Source organism: Lipotes vexillifer, unplaced genomic scaffold (assembly GCF_000442215.2).
Source record: "Lipotes vexillifer unplaced genomic scaffold, Lipotes_vexillifer_v1.1 scaffold1106, whole genome shotgun sequence".
Lineage (NCBI taxonomy): Eukaryota > Metazoa > Chordata > Mammalia > Artiodactyla > Lipotidae > Lipotes > Lipotes vexillifer.
Window position 1 is genome coordinate 1,938,064 of NW_006776601.1, and position 19,681 is coordinate 1,957,744.

The 19,681-nt window shown below is 37.5% G+C and overlaps 1 protein-coding gene across 5 annotated transcripts in view; it reads left to right on the forward strand.

The window, feature by feature from the left end:
* The window catches only part of GSK3B (glycogen synthase kinase 3 beta), a 196,560-nt gene that overhangs the window by 90,203 nt on the left and 86,676 nt on the right, over positions 1-19,681 (forward strand). For all 5 annotated transcript variants that reach the window (XM_007450517.1, XM_007450516.1, XM_007450519.1 and 2 more), the window contains exon 3: positions 13,859-13,942. In XM_007450517.1, the coding sequence (XP_007450579.1) occupies positions 13,859-13,942 (84 nt within the window). The remainder of the gene's footprint in view (positions 1-13,858; positions 13,943-19,681) is intronic.

Genomic DNA, 19,681 nt, shown 5'->3' on the forward strand with positions numbered 1-19,681 from the left:
CCAACTTTTTGTTCTTCCTACCCCCAATAGGTGAGACAAGAAGGCTGGAGAGGACTGGAGTTTTATATTTCCCTTCCTTCACATGGAAGGCTAGATGAGGTTAGAGTTGGTTATTTCACTTCCCCCACTTGGAAGTCTACACAAGGCTAGATAGAGTTGGGCATTTCCTTTCCCCCAGTTCAGTTAGCTATGTTAGAATAGTTTTTCTTATGGGAAGTCTTAAGAAGAAGAGAATGCTCTAGGCCCATTTTTAAATGGCTACTTTTTTCTTCTTCCTGCTTCCAGCAGATTTTTCTTAGATATTCACTGTGAGAACCTGGTAAGGCTCCTGGAGGTAAAACTGAGAAAAGTGTGGTCCACCCTCTGGAGTTTTTAACTCTGAGATTTGTTCACACTTGCACCTCCGTCAGTTACAGTTTTAAGTTTTCCTGTACTGGTACTGGTTCTACAGGCAATTTCTGCTCCTGGGCTTCTCCTCCAGTAAGCTGTGATTCTGTGTGTCTGCCTGTTTGTCTGCAGTTTTTAGGGCAGCAGCTTGCCCTGTGACCTCAGTTCTCTGATGGACTTAAGAAGAGCGTTGGTTTTCAGTTTATTCAGCTCTTTTCTTGTGAAGATGGGAGGGATGACTTCCAAGCTCCTATGCCAGACTGGAGACCAGAAGTCCTTCCTTTGCTCATTTAAAAATAGATTTTAAAGCAATTATACTCCAATAAAGATGTTTTTAAAAAATCTCTTTATTCTTGAATAGAGTTCTTAATTCTGGATACCACCCCCTTACCAGGTATATAATTTACAAATGTTTTTTCCAGTCTATAGGTTGTCTTTCCACTTTCTTGATAGTTTCCTTTGAAGTACACGTGTTTTTCATTTTGATGAAACCCAATTTATCTGTTTTTTCTTTGTGTGTGTGTGTGTGTGTGTGTGTGTGTGTGTGTGTGTGTGTGTGTGTGTGTGTGTGTGTGTGTGTGTGTGTGTGTGTGTGTGTGTGTGTGTGTGTGTGTGTGTGTGTGTGTGTGTGTGTGTGCGCGCGCGCACTCTGGTGTTACATCTAAGGATCTTTGCCTAACCCAAGGTCACAAAGATTTACTCTTGATTTCTTTTAAGAGTTTTATACTTCTTTTTTGCAGGTGGATATCCAGTTGTCCAGGCTCCATTTGTTGACGGCATTATTCTTTTCCTATTGAATTGTCTTGGCACTCTTTATCAAATAAATGTAGGCATTTCTGGACTCTCCGTTTAATTCCATTGATCTATATGTGTCTGTGCCACCACCACACTGACTTCATTACTTTAGCTTTGTAGTACAATATGAAATCTGGAAGTGTGAGTCCTCCAATTTTTTTCTTCTTTAGTAAGATTATTTTGGCTCATTTGAGTCCCTTGCATTTCTATATGAATTTTATGGTCATCTTGTCATTATCTTAAAAAAAATGCAGCTGGAATTTTGATAGGATTACATTAAATTTTGGGAGCACTGCCATCTTAATGTAAAGTCTTCTAATCTATTAGGGAATAGATTAGGGAATGTCTTTCTCTTTATTTAGTTCTCAATTTTTTTTCTAGTTTTCAGTTACAAATCTTGGTGATTATAATATCTGTACTTGTTTATGCCTCTTTGCCGCCATTACTAGTTTTTCATTTTCCTAATGCTCAAAAAATATTGAATAGAGCCCTTTATTAAATAAATTGGACAAGTTATTTCACTTCTCTGGATTTGTTTTCTGTTGGTAAGATATGAGGAAATATTTAATGCTTCTTAGGTTTTTTTTCCTCAGAATAATATGAGAGAAGTTGTATAAAATACCTTTTTAAAGCTGTGAAGCAGTATCCAGGTATCAGGACCTTCTCTCTTCAAATTAGATTTTACCATCTTTAGCTTGGGATGATTTAGCCAGATTTATCTGAATAAGCTCCCTTACCTTACTCTTCCACTAAAAAACCTTCAGTGACTTTTTGAGTTACAGAATCAAGTGTAAGCTAAGGCTAGCTAACTCAGTCTGTATATACTGTGTGCAAAGGACTAAATTAGATGTTATGTAGGTCACAAGAAGGGATATGATACAATCTGTGCATTCAAGGAGTTTACAATCAAGACAAACATTCGAAATGAGAAGTATTAAGCAGATCATGTATTTCAGTATCAGATATGGGAGTTCGTGATTTGTATGACAGAATATCTTGCTGTGGATTCCCCTCAAAGTTGTGGTTACATGGTTTACATTCACAGACACGGTTTGGGCTAGATAACAGCTAAGCTGAAATTTAGGGTTTACTGAGGGCAATTTTATCTGGTCATTGCCATGTAGTACCTGACTGTTGGTGATACTTCCATATTGAATAGAAAAACTTGGGATGTTTTGCAGGGGAGTGGGTGAGTGAGGATAGGGAATTAGGCATGGAGACTTTTCAGTTGAATTGGTAGGTTCTTTCACATCAGTGCATCTTGCAGGGCTGTGTTCAGGTAATTGTATCTTCCTGAGTTCTTTCATTGACATATACTCTAAAAAATATTCTTTCATTGACACATAAGTGTAGTCTTTCATTGACATACTTAAGAGTATATGTCAGTAAAAAAATAAGTACATGCTTTTTCATGGGCTACACCCTGGCTGAAGTGGTTATTTTCAGGTCTGCATCATTGCCCTTTGAGTATAGGGCCCTTGACGAGGTCTTAATCTTGAATGATAAGTTGGAGAGTGATTTGAGAGAAGGTAGACATCACAGCTTAATTCTTCTGAATTGGGGAGTAGTCTTTGTGTTGTGAAGGATTGAGGTTCATGATTTGGGAACTTACTTACTTGTCTCTGTAGTTCCTCCTTCATTTTTCTGACTGGCAGTGACATTTCTTACAGTGAAATGCGTCATTGTGATGTGTCATTTTTGTCAGTAGGGGTATTATTTTATGTCATCAATTTAAGTAATTCACCAGTTGATTATTGAGTACTTCCTCTGGCCTGGGTCTTGTTCTAGGTTTGGGGGATAACATAACCTGGACAAAACAAAAATCTATGCCATTTTAGAGCTTATATTTTAATGGGGAGAGATGGACAATAATGAATAAATATCTGAAATAGATATAATATGTTCAGTAATTTGTTGCTCTGGAGAGGAAAAAAAGCAAAGAAGAGGGAGGAGAAGGAATGCTAGGAGTGAGTGCCAAGGTGTGACAATGTGGCATTTGAGGAAACACATAAAGTAGGTGAAAGGGACTAAATATTCAGATATTTAGGAGAAGATGGTTCCAGATGAAGGGAATAGCAAATACAAAAACTCTGCCAGGGGTGTCTGAAGTATATGAGGAACAGCTGGATGGTTAGTATGGTAGGTGAGGAGTGAGAGAGCATCAAGTAGTGAGGTCACTGAGTAAGGACAGTGGGAGTGGTGGTGGGTGGGGTAATTGGTAGAAGCCTTGTTAGCCAATAGTAAGGGTTTTTGGCTTTCACTCTGTTCAAAGTGGAGAACCACTGGAGATTTTAAGCAGAGAAATGCCACCATCTGACTTGCATTTTAAAATGTAAGATCACTCTACCTGCGTTGTTGAGCATATGGAAGGTGAACAGGGGAAGCTGAAAGGCCATTTAGGAAGTAACTTGGTGATTTCGGCAAAAGCCTCCGAAAAGACGTGCACTAGGGAGGTGGTGAGAAATGATCTGATCCTGGAGATACACACACACATGCATATATATATATATATATATACACACAGACACACATAAAAATAGTTTTTATATTGAGATAATCATAGATGACCATGCAGTTAATAGTAAGAAATGATACCGGGAGATCTCATGTACCCTTTCCCTAGTTTTTATTTGAGATAATCATAGATGACCATGCAGTTAATAGTAAGAAATGATACCGGGAGATCTCATGTACCCTTTCCCCAGTTTTCCTCCATGATAACATCTTGCAAAACTATAGTACAGTATCAGCCAGGATATTGACGTTAGTATGATCCACCAGTCTTTTCCACATTTCTCCATATCTTCTTGTACTACTTTGTATGTGTGTGTTTGTGTGTATTTTTAAATTCTCCCCAATTTTATTATATGTGTAGGTTTGTGTATTTACTACTACAGTCAAGATCTGGAACAGTTCCACCATCACAAGGACCCTCTTACTGCCCTTTTATAACCATACTCATTTCTCTCCCCACCATCTTTCCACTCCTAACCTCCAGTATAACCCCTTGCAACAATCAGTAATCTGTTCCCCATTTCTGTAATATTGTTATTTGAAGAATGCTATATAAATGAAGTCATATACAGTGTGTTACCTTTTGAGATTGGCTTTATTTGCTCAGCATAATTCTCTGGAGATTCATCAAAGTTGTTGCATGTATCAATAATTGGTTCTCTTTTCTTATTACTAACTAGCATTCCGTAGTATGTGTATACCACAATTTGTTTATCCATTAGCCCATTGCAAGACATCTGGTAGCTATTCTGAATTCAGCTATGAACATTCAACTGTAGGTTTTTTTGTATAAACATAAATTTCCATTTCTATTAAATTGCTTCACAGCGCAGTTGCTGGGATCTTGGAAATATTTTGAAGGTGGAGCTAACAGTATTTCCTGACAGACTGAAGGTGAGGTCAGAGAGAAAGAGGAATCAAGATTTCAAATTTTTGGCCTGCACGACTGGAATAGTGGAATTGTCAATAATTGAGACAGGGAGGCTATGAGTTGAACAGGTTTAAGGAAGATCAGGAATTTTACTCATGATATGTCAAGCTGAGATGTATATTAGAAGAATTGTCAAGTAAGCAGTTGGCTAGAAGATTCTGGAGTATTGCATAGGAAAGATCTGGTCTGGCAATATAAAATAGGGAGTCATCAGCCTTTAAAGCCCTGAGACTGGAAGAGATAATTGAGATAGCTGAAAAGAGGTGAGAGACCAAGCCCTGGCTACTCCATTGTCTAGAAAATAAGGAGATTAGTTGAACTAACAAGTGAAACTATTAATTTGGCTAGGCTTTGAGAACCCTGTGGGTGATATAGAAAGACACAAAATTCATATTTTGCTCTAAAGGCACTTATAGTAAGCTAGTTGGGCAAGGTGTGTGTGTGTGTGTCCAGTGATATATCTGATTTCTATAAGCTACTTTTTGAAAAGCAGTGTTTTATATAACAGCACTGAACTATAGTTGTAAAATAAAACAAAACTAATAGAGTATATAATAAATTCCAAAATAATTCTTAGGTGCTACAGGAATTTAGATATTGGAAAAGATTAGTGTGAGTGGGGGCAGCTAGAGATGGCCTTGAAGAGGTGGGAGTTAAATAGGAACTTAAAGGACGGGTAGAGTATATGTAGGAGGGAGGGAGAGTAGAGACATTCCAGTGATGCTAAGTGTGATCAGTGGCTTAGAACTGGGAATGAAATAATATACTCAAGAAGAGTGAGAAATGGGATCTAGTTATTATCTCATTGGCCTTGAGCAGAGGGTAAGATTGAGTTGATAAAGAGGGACGAAATTATGAAGTGATTTAAACTTTATCTGGTAGGAAATGGGAATATTTCTATCTCTCTTAAAATTTACTTTGCTAATAACATTTCCACTCCAGATCTCTTTTGTTGCTGTTTTCGTGGCATATCTTTTTCCATCATTTTATGCTCAAGTTATTATGTCTTTGAATCTGAATCTAAAGTGTGCCTATTGTAGAAGGAATATAGTTGCAACTTGCTTTCTTCTCCAGTCTGACAATCTTTGCCTTTGACTGTATGCTCAATCACATTTTACATAGTTTTTCATATGACTAGATTTACCCCTGCATGTTGCTCTTTGTTTTCTATATCTCTCGTGTTGTTTTTGTTCCTCTGTTCTCATTTATTGCCTCCCTTTTTGTTGAACAACTTTTTTAGTGTACCATTTTAGGTCCAGTGTTGATTTTTTTTTTTTTTTTTTTTTTTGGTGGGGCAGCTTATGGGATCTTAGTTCCCTGACTAGGAATTGAACCCAGGCCCTTGGCAGTGAAAGCACAGAGGCGTAACCACTGTACCGCCAGGGAATTCCCTGATCTTCTTTTATAATCTTCTTTTACAGTAAATCGTGGGTCAGCATACTACCCTGGGCCTACTGCCTATTTTGTGAATAAAAGTCTATAAGAGCACAGCCTCGGTAATTCCCTGGCAGTCCAGTGGTTAGGACTCCACGCTTTCACTGCTGGGGCCGGGTTCAATCCCTGGTCAAGGAACTAAGATCCCACAAGCCACCAGTGCCGCCAAAAAAAAAATAGAATGCAGCCACACGCATTGGTTTAGGTATGGCTGTTTTGGGGAACAAGGCAGAGATGAATATTTATAGGAGAGACTATATAGCCCACAAAAGAATATATATACTGTCTGACCATTTACAGAAAAAGCTTACCCACCCTGAGTTAAGCAGCTGGCCCAAGATCACAGCTCCGGAGTGAACATGGGCTTCAAGCTCAGGTCTATCCTAGCCCAAGGTCAATTCTCATCACCACTATGTTTTCACAGTCTTCCTCAATGGGGAACATTAACATTATATGCCAGGGCAGGCGGACTCTCAACCACTGCGCCACCAGGGAAGCCCCCAGTGTTGATTTTTAATATTAAAAAAATTATTTTCTTAGTGGCTGCTTTAGGAATTACAGTGTGCATTTCAGTTTATCACAGTCTGCTTCAGTTTAGTTACTGACTTAATTCCAATAAAATATAGCACCTTTTTTCCAAAATACCTTCACTTTCTCCTCTCTCCTTCCTGCTATTATTGTCATATGTATTATATCTATTTCTGTTATAAGTCTACTAACACACTGTTATCATGATTGCTTTATACAGTTTATGTCTGATGAAATTAAGAAAAGAAAAAATGTGTAGTTTTTTCTATTTTCCCATTTATATTTACCATTTGTAGTGGTCTTATTTCTCCTTGTGTATTTGAATTACCTTCTGGTGTCATTTCCTTTCAGCCTGAGAGACTTGCTTTAGTATTTTTTAAACACAGGCCTTCTGCCATAGAATATTCACCATTTAAAAAAAAAAAATCTGAGGATGTTTTTATTTTTCCTTTCCTGTTTGAAGAATAATTTTTCTGTATATAGCATTCTTGGTTGACAGGGTTTATTTTTTTTTTTTCTTTCAGCATTTTGAATTTTTTTAAATCGCTTTCTAGCCTCCATTAGTTTGATGATTAGTCAGCTGTTAATTATATTGTTTTCCCCGTGTATATGATGAATCATTTTTCTGTTAACTGCTTTCATTATTCTTCTTTTGTGACTTCAGTTCAAAAGTGCTGTGCCCCCATGTGAATCTTTTTGTGTTTATCCTGTTGGGGGTTCATTAAGCTTTATGGTTCAGTAGATTAGTGTTTTCCATCAAATTTGGGAAGTTTTCAGCAATTACTTCTTCAAATATATTTTTTCTTTTTCTTTTGCCTCTTTTCTGATGGTGCCTTTATCCATATTTTGGTAGATCTTTTTTCTGATTGCCTTTATACATATTTCTAGTTGTTTGGTAGGTGTGACATTATCCTACAGCAGGTCTCTGAGGCCCTGTTCATTTTTCTGCTGTCTTATTTTTATCTTTGGTTTTTCAATTGAATAATTTCTAATTCTCCGTTTTCAAGTTCACAAATGTTTTAAAAAATGTCACCTCAAATCTTATCTTGAGCCCATAGTGAATCGTTTACTTCTTTTGTTACACTTTTCATCTCTAGTATTTCCAGGTTTTAAATGTTAATATTTCTTTATTGAAGTTTTCTACTTGTATAGTTGTCATCATATTTTTCTTTAATTTTTAAAATATAATTTCCCTTAATTCTTTGAACATATTAATTTATTTAGTATATATTAAAATTTTTTTCAGCTTTATTGAGATACAATTGATGTATAATATTGTGTAAGTTTAAGGTACAACATTTTGATTTCATGCAGTTATATATAGCAAAATGATTACCATCATAGCATCTGCTAACATGTCACGGCTTGTAATTACTATTTCTTTTTTGTAGTGAGAACATTTAAGGTCTACTCTCTCAGCAACTTTCAGATATACAATACAGTATTATTAATTATAGTCATACTGTATATGAAATTCTCAGAACTTGTTTATGTTATAATTTGAAGTTTATATTCTTTGAAAGCTCCCTCTTTCCCCCAACCTCCAGCCTCTGGCAGCCACCTTTCTAGTCTGTTTGTATGAGTTGGGCTTTTTTACATTCCACATGTGTTATCGTACAGTGTTTGTCTTTCTCTGTCTGACTTATTTCACTTAGCATAATGCTCTCGCTCTCTCTCTCTCTCTCTCTCTCTCTCTCTCTCTCTCTCTCTCACACACACACACACACACACACACACACATTTTCTTTATCCATTCAACTGTTGATGGACACTTAGATTGTTTCTATGTCTTGGCTGTTGTAAATAATACTGCATTGAACATGGCACCCAGAAGTGGAATTGCTGGATCCTTTGATAGTTCTTTTTTTTTTTTTTCTGCTTTTAACTCTTTATTCATTACAATGATATACTGAAATAATAGAGGTCAAAATGGTAACATTTCCATAAAAAGCTCCTCAAATAGTTCTATTTTTAATATTTTGAGGAACCTCCATACTATTTTCCATAGTGGCTGCATCAATGTAAATTTCCACCAGTAGTACATCCACCAGTATACTATTATTTTCTGTAGTGGCTGCACTGGTGTACATTTCCAAGGTTCCCTTTCTCTGCATCCTCACAAACACTGGTTATTTATTGCCTTTTTGATAATACCCATTCTAACAGGTATGTTTTTGATTTGCATTGCCTGATGATTAGTGATGTTGAGCATCTTTTCATGTACTTATTGGCCATCTGTGTGTCTTCTTTGGAAAAATGCCTATTTAGGTCCTTTGCCCATTTTAAAATCAGATTATTTGAGGTTTGTTTTGTTTTGTTCTTTATTTTGCTATTGAGTTGTATGAGTTCTATATATTTTGGATATTAACCCCTTATCTAATATATGATATGCAAATACTTTATCCCATTCCATAGGTTGTCTTTTCATTTTGTTGATAGTTTGCTGTGCAGAGGTTTTTAATTTGAGGTAGTCCCACTTGTTTATTTTTGTTTTTGTTGCCTTTGCTTTTGGTGTCAAATCTAAAAACTCATTGCCAGGGCCAGTGTCAAGAAGCTTAACATTCTTTGAACATAATAGCTGCTTTGTATTCTTGTCTGCTAAATCCAACAGCTGTGTCTACCCAGAGTTTCTGTTGGCTCCTTTTCTTTTTTACCTGAGTGTAGGTCAACTTTTCCTGTTGTTTGCAGGTCTCACAATTTTCTTGGACAGTTGGAAATGTTGGATAATATATTGTAGCAACTCTGGATTCTGTTAATTTTTTTTTTATTCCTCTTGAAACTTGTTTTGGGGGTTTTCTTTCTTTTTCTTTTTTTTTGTAACTTACCTGCAACTAATCTATAGAATCTTTCTCCTCCCCAGTTTGAAGCCCCTGAATTCTGTGTTCAATTTTTATTCTAATTTTAATTTTTTCTCCTCATTTCTTAGGAGTTACTCTTTGTCTGCATGGCTTAGTGGTCAGCCAGTTATTGGTTAGAGATTATGTTTAAACATTTTGAGTTTATAAAGCTTCCATCATTTTTTGGATACTTCTGTACACGGGTTCTGTACATTAAAAATTCAGGCAGTTTTTAAGTCAGCCTCAGCTTTTACTTTCTTCAAAGGCCTTCTTGGATCTCCCATGCATATGTGCACAGCCTCTAAATCAGCCCAAGGGTATGTGCAGAGCTTATTTAGCCTCTCCATTTTCAGGATCTCCCTGTTATATTTCTTAGTGTTCTGCCAGTCTGTCATTTTCCCCACCTGGTGTTGCATCCTCAGGGTAGCAGAGCTGTGGGCTGAGCTGGGAGGTGATTGTGGGGGAAGGTAGTATTCCCTAGCAACAAGGTCACCAGCCCCCACTGTCATAACTCCAGTATCGAGCAGTGTTTCTTGAATAAATGCTTTTTGATTTGTTGTTGCTTTTGGTTGATTTCCTGAGCCCTGAAATGATTGTTTTCTACAATGCAGTTCTTTTTACAGGTGTTTTGGGGGAGTGAATTTGCTGATTTCTTCATTCCGCTAGTAGAGCTGAAAATCTCATTTCTTTTTGAACTTTCTGACTTCTTAGTTCTTTCCCTTGTCTCCCAACCCCAATTTAATTCACTCTAGTCAGACTTTTGTCACCACTGAAATCACTCTTGTAAGAGTCACTAACATCCTGCATTTGCCATATCCAGTTGTCTTCTATTTTCATCTTAATCAGCCTTTCAGCAGCTTTTGATATAAATGGTCAGGGCCTTTTTCTGAAAACTTATTTTGCTTGGCTTCTAAGGTAATCTTCTCTCTTGCTTTTCATCCTACTTCACTGATTACTTCACTTGATTTACTCCTTTTTATACCTGTGGACGGACAGACGGATGGACGGATGGATAGGTAGATCGATAGATAAATAGATAGACAGATATAGATATAGGAATACATATATGTATTTTTCTAAACTTCTTCTCTAGGTGATATTATTAGGTCCCGTTGCTTTGAGTCCCCTTTATGCAATGACTCCCAGACATATATTTCCAGCCCCAACTTCTACCTTGAGCCTCAGTATTTTCACTTGGATGTCTAATAAGGATTTCAAACAGAACTCTTGATCCACTTTCTCCCCCAAATTTATTTTTAGTTTTTGGAATGATCATTTAAAACAGTAAGTCTGATTATGTCATTTTCTTGGCCTCATTGGCTTTCCTTTACATTTAGTGTGAAATTCAGTTTCTCACCATTATTAATGAGAGTTTATATGACATACCGCCTGCCTCTCTCTGTACTTGTCTCCCGCCTCTTCCTTTACTCAACATGTTGCAATCACATTATTCTTCTAGCTATTTTTGAATATGCCAGGCCCACCTCTAGGCATTTATATTTGGAGTTCCCTGTAACTGTAGTGCTCTTCCCCCATATCCTCACATGGTTCTCATTTTTATATCATTCAGATTTGTGTTCAGATCTTACCTTCTTTGTGAGGTCTACTCCGACTTCCGTATCTAAAATAATAGCCCTTTCTCTCTAGCATGATGTATCCTCTTACTTTACATGAAAATATATTGTTTATTCCTCCCTGTCCTCCATAGACTGAAAGTTTCATGAGGATAAGAACTTTGTTAGTCTTGTTCACTGCCATATCCTTAATACTGTAAATGATGCCTGTCACAGAATAGGCGCACTGTATTTGTAGAATAACAATTTTTTTTCTGTAGAATTAGTATGTCATTAGTGTATTAATAAAGAATGACTCAGTAAAAATGGTTAGGCTTGGGATAGTTGTGTATCAAATGCATCTCAGACATGAACTTTGTCTAATATTGGCTTGATTAATAATTTAAAATATTGCTCTATGAAATTTATATTTTGGATCTTTTAGGGAAATTTTTTTTTTTTTTTGGCTGTGTTGGGTCTTTCGTTGCTGTGCACTGGCTTTCGCTAGTTGTGGTGAGTGGGGGCTACTCTTCATTGTGGTGCGTGGGCTTCTCATTGTAGTGGCTTCTCTTGTTGTGGGGCACGGGCTCTAGGTGTGCGGGCTTCAGTAGTTGTGGCACGTAGGGTTAGTAGTTGTGGCTCACGGGCTCCAGAGCGCAGGCTCAGTAGTTGTGGTGGACGGGCTTAGTTGCTCTGCAGCATGTGGGATCTTCCTGGATCAGGGCTCAAACCCGTGTCCCCTGCATTGGCAGGCGGATTCTTAACCACTGAGCCACCAGGGAAGTCCTGGGGAATTTTAAAATGAGAAAATTTAAGCCTCCTTTCAAAAATATGAACAGGAAGTAAGGGTAGATGAATATTTTTTAAGTTCATTTTTATCATATTTTTAAAATTTTATTCATTTATTTATTTATTTTTGGCTGCATTGGGTCTTCGTTGCTGCGCACGAGCTTTCTCTAGTTGCGGTGAGTGGGGGCTACGCTTCGGTGCGGTGCGCGGGCTTCTCATTGTGGAGCACGGGCTCTAGGTGCACGGGCTTCAGTAGTTGTGGCACACGGGCTTAGTTGCTCTGCAGCATGTGGAATCTTCCCAGACCAGGGATCGAACCCGTGTCCCCTGCATTGGCAGGCGGATTCTTAATCACTGTGCCACCAGGGAAGTCCCTAGATGAATATTTGGTCCTTGTACTTGCTTCACTTATGCATTCTTTTTGATAAAAGATCATATGCATAACCTTAACACAACTTCTGTTATCTGGGAATTTAATAGTTCTCTGTTACCTTGGTTAATGAGTCCGGAAAAATAGATAGCTTATTTTAACATGGCTGTCTATGTTAAAAACAATATTAGTATCTGAGAGGAGTGAGTCTTAGCTTACTAGCAGTTCTCCCACAAAACTAGCTACCTAGATGTGAATTGGCAAAGTATAGCCATACTTCAGAAATAGCTTCAATTTGGAAGAAATGGAAAGTTTTGAAATTTGTAAAATTTTCTGTGTCCTTCTCTGTAACAGTCAAAACTCAGAGTCTGATACAAGTTATTTTTGTTAAAGCAAGTGTACTGTACTGTCTTAAGTTTCTGTTTATTGCTTCAGCTATAAACATAACAAGTAATGGAGTGAAAAATGGATATTTTATAAAAGGATTTTAAATATCACTGTGTACATAAGCCCAGCTCTCACAGTCAGTTTAAAGGGACAGAAGGAGAGTCATCTTGAGTTTCCTATTTCCTTTTAGAGGACATTCTAGAACCATCATAGAGTCTATCGGAAGTTTCTAGAGGAGGAGGAACATTTGCTTATTTCTGCTGCCATCTTCCAAGAACTGGAGCCCACTCTGCTCTAGGACAGTTCTGCTTATTAGGCTTTGTCCACAGTACACCCCCCCACCCCTCTATATTTTGGCCTTGTTTTCTAACCATAACATCATTCACCTTCCAAATTCCCAGGTATGTACTTTATGTTTCTAGCTCTTCTAGATCACCATTTTAATTGAAATTGTATGTTTTCTGTCCACTTAACAGACATTTTGGTATTCTTTCTCTGTGTTATATAATTTGGACTTTATTAACTGGATTTCTGACAGCTAAGTATAATGGTTAGAATTGTTGTTAATGTACATGTACTCTTCAAATTGATTACTGCAAAATTCATGGTGTTAGGAAGTTGTCATATTATTTAATGTTTTATTTTCTTGAAGCATAATTTTGAAACTCCCCAAAGAGAATATTATTTGTGGAATCTATAAATTTACCAGGACTATACAATTTCCAGCATGCCATATTTTAACTCTGGCAACTGAGCCCTTCTAATGGGGCTAACTCTCAGATTTTTCACTGTATCTTGGAAAATAATAGGGCTTGTGAGAGTTTTCCTTGTACCCAAATTTATTTGTTTGGTGAGAAGTTTGATTTTTATTATAGTTGCAAAATTTTATTATAGTAATAATAGCTTCTTTCAGATATCTCTTACATACTGTAGACCAGTGCTTCTCAAGCTATTTGTAGTGAGGTACTGGTTTTAAAAATTTCCAATTCATTGAAGACTGATATTTTTATAAAATAAAATAAAAATGAATTATGAGAAAAGTGAATTTTAAGAAAATACAAAATATAGGCCCCACTTTTAATTATAAGATTCATAGATATAAAATTATTCTTTCAAGTTGCAATAAAAGAGTCTGAACACTTTTTCTCAATTTCTATATTTATCTTATTGCAGAACAGTAATAAATAGTTCACAGACTGGTCTATAGATGATACTTTTTAGTAACATATCTATTGCCTGCTCTTTGTAGTGCTTAATGTTATTTCAGAAGCATCTTAGTCAATATGAATAGCAGTTATCCTTTAAAAAATATTTTCATGTGTTTCCTTTTCAGAACCGAGAGCTCCAAATCATGAGAAAGCTAGATCACTGTAACATAGTCCGATTGCGTTATTTCTTCTACTCAAGTGGTGAAAAGGTAAGTCTTGTAGAACGTTGATGCTGAATATTGTGATAGACTTGTTATTCTTCTAGAAATAGTCCATATCCCCCCTTCCCCTTGAAACAGCTTTGCTCATTGAATGGAAGTATTACAAAACACAGGCCCTAGTGATTCTGACCTCAAGATATGATTATTGAATATCATTAGTTATATCAGGAAAATGTTAATGAAATGATAGAGGGGGTTAATTTTTAAGAATTTTCTTCTTTTTAAAACACTTGTCTTCAGTTCTAAAGCAAATTTGTATATATTTTAAAACCTTTTGTGTTCCTTATGTGCTTCTGGAGCCCCATGATAGTTCACCTGTTTATTGGAGGGAGGAAAATGATGTCATATTGTTAAGTGGGAGTGTTGGAGGGGAAAGAGAAGCAGGAGGACTTTGGTAGGACCAGAATGAGACTTAAACATTGGGAAGCAAGTTTAACCTATCCTTGGCTAGGGAAAAAGTTGGAAAAGATATAATATTACAGAACTTCTTAATAAGTGATCACTATTTATGATCACATTTAATTCTGTGAAAGCAAAGGATAATTAAAGAAGATTTCATGCTTTGAATCCCCCTTGCCCCCTACCCCAACCCCCTTGGTCTTTCTCTTTAGAAGATGCAATGGCTAATGTCACTGTACTCACTGGAGTTGGAAGCATAGGAAATCAGTTTCTTCTGTTTTACCATGGTCTTTTTCTTTCTGTCTGTTCACTGTTCCTTCTTCCCAGATTCAGTCTTCCTTCACTGGTTTGGGGTAAGGGGGAGGGCAAGTAATAAACACTTCATCTTTTTGGCTAAATAAACATTACTTTGGATAAGTTCATTTGATATTTTTGGACCTCACATACCATGCTTATACTGTCCCAAAGCCCTTAGATCCATAATACCTCTTGATTTCTAACCCAGTTCTTTTTACTCACATATTTCCCAGTGTACCATTTAATCATTTTCCATTAAATTTTATTGAGATTATTTTCTTAGAAATTCTTTTTTCCTGACAGAGCCTGTAATCTGGGAAAATACTTATGTATTAAGCCAGAATTACGATATACATGCCTACAGATATATAGTTGTTGCGCGCGCGTGCGCTTGTGTGGGTGTGTGTGTATGTATGATAGCTAATGTTTTAACAACCATAATTAGCAAATTGGCCCTTTAGTGGCTCTCATTTCTTAGGTGTTTTTTTAAATTTTTTTTTTTTTTTAAGTTTAAATGATGGCCTCTGCTTGTATTAAGGACCATAAACCCTCAAATATTTGAGCTCTTTTGTTCCTAAAGCCCATTATTTGGTTCATGCTCCTTTTTTTTTTTTTTTTTAAACGTAGCAAACTGCCTGTTATGTCTTTGATCTTACCTGTTTTGACATGTCTTTACTTTTTCCTGTCCCTTCCCAAATAAAATTATGGAGCATCTGTTGTGTGCACAGCACTCTTATAATGGAATTTCGCATCCCTATGGGTTTTGTTATTAAATGTTAGACATTATAATACCCCAGGGAGGAAAGTAAAGGTCAGAACTATTTGTTCCATGAACCACTGAATTGCATGTGGATTCATTTGCAAAGGCCTCCCTACAAAGCCCCTTAAACATCTTCTCTTGATTACTTAATTTATATAGCTTTCCCTGGATAAACAACAAGGTCATATTGTATAGCTCAGGGAACTATATCCAATATCCTGTAATAAACCATAGTGGAAAAGAAAAAAAATATATGTGTGTGTGTGTATGTATGTATATAGCTTTTCCTGTATGCCAGGCACTGTTATAGTGCTTTACAAATACTAACTCACTTAATTCTTACGAAGATAAAGAGCAGAAAGGGAAGCACAAACCTTTTGAACAAACCTTTTCAAGACTACCTTTTGTGGTAGCACCTAAAGGCTTACCTGTCTGGTTTTGGTTTGGTGGAAGCCCCCATCACAATCTGCCCTTACCCTTACTTAATCCTGCGGAAGGAGTGACAATGGACTGACTGTTATCTGTGTACCCCAGAGGATGATTTCCTCCCTGCTGCTATTCAGAGCTGCTTATTTATCTTAAATGGTCTTACAGATAAAGAGCAATTGAGAAGTCATTAAGGGAAGATAACCGGAAGGACAATGCACTTCTCTCTATTATAAAAAAGAAATACATATACTTTCTAATATTTCATTTATCTCAGAACTTTTTCTTGAGTGTTGTAAGTTTTCCAAAGTGAAAAAAGATCCCTTTTAATTTTGCGTAGCTCCATTAAGAGAACAGAAAGAAAGGAAGAAAAGTTGTGATGTGTTGCTGAAAATAATGATCCTCCGTTGTCAAAAAAGGGAAGGCTTTCTAAAGATATGCAGAAGTAAATAGGTTAAGGAACTTAGATAATCTTCCAGCCACCAAAATGATAATTTCTTCTTCCCCTACTCATGATCTTCACTTCCTTGCTTCTGAATTGTTCTGGCAGGACTAACATCACTCAAGAGACCAGGTAGTAAACTAATATTTCTCATATGAGAAGATGGATTCTGCTCTAGGTTTGAGAGCTCAGGTTTGTTAGTTCTAACTCTCCAAGAGTAGGTTACTGAGAGTGAACTCAGAGCTGCTGTTTAGAAAGGGATCTAAATGTCTCGTGAAGAGCATTATATATTGCCTATGTATATATATTAGAAGAGTTTAGGGGGAGGAAATAATAAACTAGTAGTTTGAAATGCCTCTGGGATATGCAAATAGAGAGATGCCCAGTAGACATATACATGTAAGACTTCTAGGTGGTGGTGGTGGGACTCTAAGTGGAGAGATGACATTGACAAGGTTGGGTAGATAGGGTGTGTAGTCATGTTGTAGAGCTTTTAGGAGTCAGGAAGGAGGGGGAGGTGATGTTGTTTGAGCAAAGAGCTAGCAGTTTATCAGTATTGCTCTCTTGTCCTAGAATATGTTGAGGGTTGAGAGCAGGCTTCATTTGAGAGAGATGCAAGGAAACCAGTGCCTTTGGGTTGGATCCAGGTTTTGTCTAGGGCAAGACAGTGAAAAGAACCCTCTTTGAAGAGACTGGGGTTTGAAGCTCTGTGAAGTTTCTTTTGGGGTTCCAGATCGCTTGGGGAAGCTCTGAGCAGGGGATCTCTGGTAAGAACATGAGCCTAAAGGAGGTGTGAGGAGGCCATTAGAATGAGTTGACGGCATTGTGAGGATGAGAAAGAGAAGATTTCAGTGTTTCATCATTATAGGCATGAAATTCTTGTTAGGTTCTGTGGATATGTTTAAATATAAATGGGAATATTTTTTAATCTTCATCATCTGATTCTCTTTCTTCTCTATGATTTTCAATCACTCTGTTCTTCTTCTTCTTCTTCTTTTTTTTTTTTTTTTTTTTTAACGGTACGCGGGCCTCTCACTGTTGTGGCCTCTCCCGTTGCGGAGCACAGGCTCCGGACGCACAGGCCCAGCGGCCATGGCTCACGGGCCCAGCCGCTCCGCGGCCTGTGCGATCCTCCCGGACCAGGGCACGAACCCGTGTCCCCTGCATCGGCAGGCGGACTCTCAACCACTGCGCCACCAGGGAAGCCCTCTGTTCTTCTTTTTATCTCCTTTTCCTTCAGTCTCTGTCCACATTCTGGGTTTCTGGCCCTTTCACTCTGGGCGCTTTGTCTCTTTCTGTCTCTGGGTTTCTATCCCATTCTCTTGGTCTGTGGCACCCCCTCATATTTCTTTCCTCTTTAACTCTGGTGTCTATCTGTCCATCTATTTCTCTCTCTGTAGGCTACTTCTTTTCAACCTCTTTCTCTGGGTTTCTGTACCCCTCATTCATTGGGTTTCTACCCATCCTACTCTCTTTGAATATTTGATCCTTTCTACATTTTTGTGTAGATTTCCATCTGTCCTGAGCCTTCCTCATTCACTCTCTTGGTATGTCTTCTCTCTGAGCCTCTACTACTCCTTTTTGGGAAATTTTTTAAAACGGAAGAATTTTCACTCACTATCCTGGCTTTTGACTTCAGTACTACATATCTTATTCTGTATGTTCATGTTCTACATAGTTGTATGAATAACTATTTTTAACCTTGTTAAGTGTTCAAAATCTCATAAATGCTTTCCCTTTTTGCCTCATAATATTTTTAGTTATTGGTTATGTAATATTCCTCTGGGTTTTTGTACTATCTAGTACTCTTAACTGTTCCCCTATTGTTATTTTTAATTTTAGAATTGTAGCTAAGCTACCCAAAAGTCTCATCATAATTTTTGTCCATAAGCATTTTCCACCTCTGGGTTCAAGTAGGATGGCTGTAATATTTGACAGATATTTCCACTGACCACAGTTTGACTGAATGGTTATACCTATTTTGGTGACCTTCCCTTTACTGTGCTCCACCCTGCCATTTTAAAGACTGTTTTTCTTTAGGAATTATACATAATCAGCTTTCAGCCTATAATTGTGGAAGAGAGTAGCCAATGTAGCTAGAAGGAGGAGGAATTAGTCAGAACAGGGACTAGAAATGTGACCAAATTAGTCCTAGTCATTAGTCTTCAGGCTGGAATTATTAGTATTTGCTGTAATAACTGGAGCATCATGTGGTCACTTAGTATACTCCAGGTTAACCAGCAGATTTTATTAACTCTGATTTAGTTCAGAGTAATTAGTACTCTTTCTCCTTGATCAGAGACAAATGGAATTTTTAAATTTTGAACAGTCTGGGCTTATAATAGTTTTGTGAATTCCAAGTATCTTAGAGAATAGTGTTTTTTAGTATTAATATTTAACAATAGGAACCTTTTTCCCCCTAAATGAAATTTATGAAGAATGCCTGTTCTACAGGTAGAATAGATAAAAAGCAAAGTTTTTCTGGTTGAAACTGGGATATGGGACCAGCTGACTTTACCTTCCCTTGAGTTGTGGCTCACCTTTGTAGAACCTTAGGTCTCTGTAGGAGTATGGAAATCATATTTTGGTTTTATAGGAGCCTTCAATTTTATTTAAGTCAATTAATAGTTTTCTGTGAGAAATATTTCTCTAAGTAGCCTTACATATAAAAATGTTTTACCTGTGGTTCGTCATAGATTGATTACTTGAGTAATAAAGGCTATCTTCCTTAAATAAAACTCTCCCTCTATTTGTATGAGAGACAGTTTAAATAGCAAGGTTCGCAAATTGATTTTATTCCTCATACCAACTTTTCTGAGAGTAACTGTGTGGAGGGCTGTGTTCAGAAAGTGAAGATTGTACCAGCGCTTCTGGGATCAGGGAGAAGAATGCTGTGCTTGACTATGCCTGTTTGTCACTAGCCCTGGAGAGGAAAGGTTGGGGTGAATCCATTCTGAAAAGTAAAGAGCTCTGGCTTTGTGTCCAGAAATATTTGGGTTTGCATCCTATTTGTGCCACTTGATAGCAGTACGACAGGGCAAGATATTTACCTTTGTAAGACCTTTTCAACCCTTGTCATCTGTACAGTAGGGATTTTGCAAGGAAAAAATGTAATAGGGCTTCCCTGGTGGCGCAGTGGTTGAGAGTCCGCCTGCCAATGCAGGGGACGCGGGTTCGTGCCCCGGTCCGGAAGGATCCCACGTGCTGCGGAGCGGCTGGGCCTGTGAGCCATGGCCGCTGAGCCTGCGCGTCCGGAGCCTGTGCCCGCAACGGGAGAGGCCACAACAGTGAGAGGCCCGCGTATCACAAAAAAAAAAATAATAATAATGTTTACTTATCATAGCACATGGCATATAATTAACACATTAACTTACTATTTTACAAATTATTGTTTAGTAATAGC